This window comes from Neolamprologus brichardi, chromosome 6, assembly GCF_056152115.1.
Source record: "Neolamprologus brichardi isolate AB-2024 chromosome 6, ASM5615211v1, whole genome shotgun sequence".
Classification (NCBI taxonomy): domain Eukaryota; kingdom Metazoa; phylum Chordata; class Actinopteri; order Cichliformes; family Cichlidae; genus Neolamprologus; species Neolamprologus brichardi.
In genome coordinates, this window is record NC_142109.1 from 20,695,586 (window position 1) to 20,702,173 (window position 6,588).

General features: G+C 49.8%; 1 protein-coding gene across 1 annotated transcript; it reads left to right on the top strand.

Moving 5' to 3' along the window:
* Positions 1-3,837: 3,837 nt before the first annotated feature.
* LOC148102535 (uncharacterized) lies at positions 3,838-5,959 on the top strand. The gene is made up of 4 exons (XM_087842417.1): positions 3,838-3,879; positions 4,536-5,114; positions 5,344-5,520; positions 5,861-5,959. The coding sequence occupies exons 1-4, from the start codon at positions 3,838-3,840 to the stop codon at positions 5,957-5,959; spliced, it is 897 nt and encodes a 298-aa protein (XP_087698543.1).
* Positions 5,960-6,588: the final 629 nt, after the last annotated feature.

A 6,588-nucleotide genomic window follows, 5' to 3' on the forward strand; every position in this document is an offset into this window, starting at 1 on the left:
AACTGATCCAGAATTAAAACAGGAGTACAACAGTTCAAAATCAGGAGTACTTAGGACTTAACCAAAACAGAACCAGAATCAAAACTAGATGATACTAGCACTAAAAATCATCGTAGACCTGCACTACACTTATTTTTTAATTCTACCAAAGTACATTTTTAGATTCAGTAAAGTTTATATAATTATTTAGCCTTGTTGTGCAAACAAGCCTGCATAACTTAATAAATGTAGAATTTGAAAAGTAACAAATGGTATCTAAAAAGTTACAGTAGGTACTAGATACATGTTCTGATGAGTTTTGGCAAACAACCATTTGACTAACATGTGTGTCTCACCTGGCTCTTGTTCCATCTCTGTTCTGTCCTCATTCTCCTCTCCCTCTCTGTTCCTCTCTTTCTCCCTCTCTCTCCCTCTCTGTTCCTCTCTGTTCCTCTCTCTCCCTTATTGTGCTGACAATCAAGCCAAACCAACATCATCAAATATACAGTGGAAACCAGATATTTACATACTCTTCAGATAAAAACACAAACACACACACAAACTTTTTTAATTGTAACATCAAATCAGACTAAATGTTTATTTTTTAGATTGATAAATATAAAAAACATATTTGTTAACTTTAAGAGTAAAGAGAGGAATTTTATGTATTTCTTAATTGTAAATGGCACCAAATTGTATTCAAAATTGAGCCACACTTATGGAGCTCCACAATTCTTTTCCTGGTGTTTTGGTTGATATCTCTTGATTTTTCCCATGAAACAGGCTCTGTGTTTTGCCTTATATGCATCCACAGGTGTGCCACCAATTTACTCACATGGACTCTACTAACCTATCAGAAGCTTCTTAAGCTCAGAATGGAATCGTCTGGAGTTTTCTTATTAATTAACAATAAACTTAGTGTATATGTACTCTTAAATAGACAGCTCCCTCTTTTTATTCTGACATTTAACTAGTTCAAAATATATTTCAACATTTATTTATCTAAAACAAAACAAGTTTACTCTAAATTGATGTTTAACAGTAAAAAAAAAGCTTTTATATTTTCTCCCTAAAGTGTATGTAAATATCTGGTTTCAACTGTGAATATACTGCTGTGTATTGAAATTCATCTTGTTTTGCATAGAAATATACTGAACAACATACAAAGCATAATATATAAAATAACATCTACCTGAGTTTTTTCAGAATCAGAATCGTGTTTATTGGCCAAGTATATGTGCAGACACATACAAGGAATTTGGTTCCGGTAGATGGAGGCTCTCAAGCACAGCAATGTAAAACACACACACACACACACACACACACACACGCACACACGTGTCTATATATACATTACACATGTATACACATACATACACATGCATACACATACATACACAAAGCTGTGTAAACCAACTATAAATACCTAATCTAAACTTATATACATAAAATACAGAAATGAAGTGAGGTGGAATGAATACCACAGAATGTACATAAGGTGCAGTTGCAGTCTGGCAGTGGGAGCAGTGTGACAGGTCAACTGTTTAGAAGGGAGATGGCGAGGAGATGGCGAGGGGAAAGAAACTGTTCCTATGTCGGGTGGTCCAGGTCTGCAGGCTTCTATACCATCCACCAGAGGGCAGCAGGTCAAAATGTCCAGGGTGTGAGGGGTCTGTGATGATTTTCCCTGCCCGTTTCCTGGTTCTTGAGAGGTACAGATCCTGGATGGAGGGCAGGGGGGCGATGATCCTTTCTGCTGCCCGTACAGTCCGCTGCAGTCTGCTCCTGTCCTGTTTAGTGGCTGCACCATACCAGACTGTGATGGAGGAGCACAGGACAGACTCAATGACTGCAGTGTAGAACTGGATCAGCAGCTCCTGTGGAAGACTGCACTTCCCCAGTTGTCTCAGGAAGTATATCCTCTGCTGGGTCTTTTTGAGGATGGAGTTGATGTTGGTCTCCCACTTCAGGTCCTGGGAGATGGTTGTACCCAGGAACTTGAAGATCTTCACAGTTGACACAGGGCTGTCTGATATGGTGAGGGGGAGCAGAGTTGAGAGATGTCTCCTGAAGTCCACTGTCATCTCTACAGTTTTAAGAGTGTTCAGCTCCAGATTGTGCTGACTGCACCAGAGTACCAGCCGCTCAACTTCCTGCCGGTATGCAGACTCATCACCATCCTGAATGAGGCCAATGACAGTGGTGTCATCTGCAAACTTTAGGAGTTTAACAGCCGAGTTCTTGGAGGTGCAGTCGTTAGTGTAGAGGGAGAACAGTAGTGGTGAGAGGACACATCCTTGAGGGGCACCAATACTGAGGGACGGAGTTTCAGAGCCTCACTTGTTGCTTTCTATCTGTCAGGAAGCTGCTGATCCACTGACAGATAGCTGGTGACACGCTGAGCTGGGAGAGTTTGGAGGAGAGAAGTTCAGGCACAATGGTGTTAAAAGCCGAACTAAAGTCCACAAACAGGACCCTGGCATAAGTTCCCGGGCGGTCGAGGTGTTGCAGGATGTAATGCAGCCCCATGTTCACTGCATCATCCACCGACCTGTTTGCCCAGTAGGCAAACTGCAGAGGGTCCAGCTGGTGGTTTGTAATGTCTTTCAGATGGGCTAACACCAGTTGTTCGAAGGATTTCATGACCACAGATGTCAAGGCGACAGGTCTGTAGTCATTCAGTCCTGTGATGGTGGGTTTCTTGGGAACAGGGATGATGGTGGAGCGTTTGAAGTAGGAGGGAACTTCACACAGCTCCAGGGATCTGTTGAAGATGCGAGTAAAGATGGGAGCCAGCTGTTCAGCACAGGTTTTGAGACAGGAGGGTGAGACACCGTCTGGTCCGGGGGCTTTCCTGGGCTTCTGTTTCTGGAATAGTCGGCTCACATCCTGAGTGTGTATTCTGAGTTTCAGGGAGGAGGAAAGGGGGGTGAGAGGTGTGGTGGAGGTCGTTGGGTCTGGATTGGGGAGGGTGGGGGTGGTCGTTGAGTCTTGATTGGGGAGGGTGGTGGTGGTCATTGGGTCTGGATTGGGGGGGGGGGGGGTGAAGGGGGGAGAGGTGGAAGGTGTGTTGGGGGTCAATGTCTGAAGCAATGTCCCTGGGGAGGGGAGGGTGGGGGTTGAAAGAAGCTCCTTATGTCCATTGTTGTATTCATTAGTACACAGTTGAAACCGATTTAGAGCCTTGGAGGGTAACAACTGAAAATATGAAATGTGAGCTAAGACTCTCTAAAAAATCAGCATTGTCGTTCGGCTTTTTATTTATCCATTTGTTGATTCACTCGAAGAGCAAGTAACGCAACCAAGTGATCAGTTTGATATCAATCTTTTGTGATACACCGTCATATTTACATTATTTGTACAGTATGAATGATTTGCTTTGGTACCTGGTCAAACTTAAGCTCTCCTCTGTCTCCAGCAAAATTGCAGGCAGCAGCTTCTCCTCCCTCGCTCACGTGGGTGCTGTGCTCAGTCGCCTAGTGCCTGAGCTTGGATCATACCAAAATTAGGGGGAATTTACGACGGTGCGCTCTGTGCTTCGTGTGTTTTTTTTGTTTTATACAGTTGTCAGTCAGGCATCTAACTAACAAATTACACTGCAAAAGAACACTCACTCAAATCGCCCGAACACTCTGTCGATTTGAGAACGCAAGACCGAAACAGCGAGACCGAGACCAAGGTCAGTCGAGACCAAGACAAGACCGAGACAAAAGTCCGTCGAGACCAAGACGAGACCAAGACCACGCAAAAGTGGTCTCGAGACATCCAACTCTAGTTCTAACAGCAAATGGTGGAGAGTCCCAGATTTTTAAACCCTATGATTTTTAACCCCTATGGGAGTGTCCCCCCAAGGGGGTCATGGACCCCCTTTTGATCCTCTACATAATCACACGAGCCAAGGTGTGAAAACGGGTGTAGGTCACAATCAGCCAAGGTTTCAGGTGAAACCATTGTGAAACCTACCCCCACCCTGTTAGGGTCCCTCGGTCGTCGACCCAGTGTTTTGTATTTTTGGTTCTTTGATTTTGTTATTTCATTATATTCTAGCTTTGCTTTATGGGTTTTAGGATTATTCTTAGTTTAGGTTCTCTGGGTGGGGTTTGGTTAGAGTTTTAGTGTTCTGGTTTTCTGTCTGTGTTCCATAGTTGCTGTCTCCCCTGTCTGCAGTATCCCCACGTCCAGTCAGTGTCTGTGTCTGCCCTGGTCCCACGTCTCTGTTCCCTTTGCTATAGTGCTTGCCTGTGAGTCTGTGTTATGTTTCCTGTTTTACTTTGAAAGTCCATGTCTCATGTTAATGCGTCTAGTTTTGCTTCCCCTTGTCTCGTTAGGCCTGATTTGCCCCAGCTGTGTCTCCCTCCTGTTGCCCATTCCCTGATTGCTCCCTCTATGTATTTAAGCCCTGTGTTTCAGTTTGTCAGTGTTGCGATCTACTCTTATCTACCCTCACTTATGCTGTGTGTTTTGTTTTTCCTGCCTGTGTTAATGTTTGTACTTTGGAAGTTTGTTACTTTGAGTTCAGCATTAAAGCTGTTTTGAGTTACTTTCTGTCTCCGGAGTCTGCACTTTGGGTCCTTCTCCTGCCTGCACACAGCCTTTCCATAACAGAAGATCGCGACCAGAACATTGACCCTGCAGACTCTTCACCCTTCGAGTTTAACGCTGAGATGGAGCGGATGATTAAGCTTCTTGACCACATTGCTGTCATTCAGAGCAACCCTCGGCTAACTCAGTTTTCTACGGACACTGTGCTGGGCAGCTCCATAGCTGCCTGGAGGGAGCAAGTCAGGGCTGGCGAGCTTGCTCTCTCTATTTCCACCTCTACTTCTTTACCGCTGCCCCAGGACAACACACACTCTCCACCTGCCTCAACGCTGCCACGGACTTCCTCTCCTTCCTCACGCCAGCCGGGACCTTGTTCGCCTGTCCATTCGCCTGCCTTTTTCCTGGCGGCTATGTGGTCGGAGGATGAGGAGGAGGTCTCCATTTCTCCACCGGTTCCCTCTTCCAGAAGGAAACGTCGCCCTCGCCACCGCCACTCCTCTCCCCAGTCTTCTGCCTCTGCTGGAGGGTCCGAGGGGCCCGTCCAGGCTTCTGTTCCCGCTGGGGGTTCTGGAGAACCGCTCCAGCCGTCTTCAGTCTCCACTGGAGGGTCTGAGTGGCCCGTCTAGCCTCCTGCCTCCGCTGGGGGGTCCGAGGGGCCCGTCCAGCGGCCTGTTCCCGCTGGGGGGTCCGAGGGGCCCGTCCAGCCGCCTGTTCCCGCTGGGGGGGTCCGAGGGACCGCTTCAGCCGCCTGTTCCCACTGGAGGGTCCGAGGGGCCCGTCCAGCCTCCTGCCTCCGCTGGAGGGTCCGAGGGGCCCGTCCAGCCTCCTGCCTCCGCTGGAGGGTCCGAGGGGCCCGTCCAGCCTCCTGCCTCCGCTGGGGGGTCCGAGGGACCGCTTCAGCCGCCTGTTCCTGCTGGAGGGTCCGAGGGGCCCGTCCAGCCTTCGTCTGCCTCCGCTGGAGGGTCCGAGGCTGCCTCCGCTGGGGGGTCCGAGGGGCCCGTTCAGCCACCACCTGCGGCTCCCACGCCGTCGCCTGCTGCGCCACCACCTGCGGCTCCCACGCAGTCGCCTGCAGCGCCACCACCTGCGGCTCCCACGCAGTCGCCTGCAGCGCCACCACCTGCGGCTCCCACGCCGTCGCCTGCAGCGCCACCCTCGCCTGGTCCAGCCTCCGAGTCTTCAGCTCCGCCTGGTCCAGCCTCCGAGTCTTCAGCTCCGCCTGGTCCAGCCTCCGAGTCTTCAGCTTCGCCTGGTCCAGCCTCCGAGTCTTCAGCTTCGCCTGGTCCAGCCTCCGTGTCTTCGCCTTCGGCGTCACCTGGTCCTGCCTCGCTCCGTCTAGCTTCATCTGCGCCTGAGGTCCCCATGCCGTCTGGTCCTGCACGTCCTGTCCGGCCTGCTCGTCCTGCACGTCCTGTTCGGCCGCTTTCCAGGCCGATGACTGGACGTCATTGCCGTCATGGACGGCCCCCTGAACTACGTCGCCGCCGGTGCCTCCCGCCCGGCCGGCCTCCTGACCTGCTCGGTCGCCGCTGGTGCCTCCCGCCTGCCCGGCCCCCTGAACTGTTTTCTGGGCTCTTGGGCCGTCAGCCTCCGGGCCACTCCCCTGAACTTCCCGGGTTTGGACTATTGTGCCGTCAGCCTCCGGGCCGGCCCCCTGAACCTTTTCGGGACTGTTGCCTGGGCCTCTGCGCCTTTCATGGGCCCTTTTTGTTTGTTTTCTTTTGGACTGTTCCTGGGCCTCAGTGCTGTTGTTTTGTTCTGTTTTGGACTTTGTTCCCTGTGTTTTGGTTTCTGGCTCCTTGTGTTTCGTTTGTTTTGCTTCCCCTTGTCTCGTTAGGCCTGATTTGCCCGAGCTGTGTCTCCCTCCTGTTGCCCATTCCCTGATTGCTCCCTCTATGTATTTAAGCCCTGTGTTTCAGTTTGTCAGTGTCGCGATCTACTACGTAGCCCAAATATCATGTCTGCTTCATTTCTGATGAAACAACAAGGGAGCACCTGGCCATGAACTGCTTGTGAGTCAATTGTCCATTTAATTTTTAACCTCTGAAATTGTAAAACCTCTCAAAT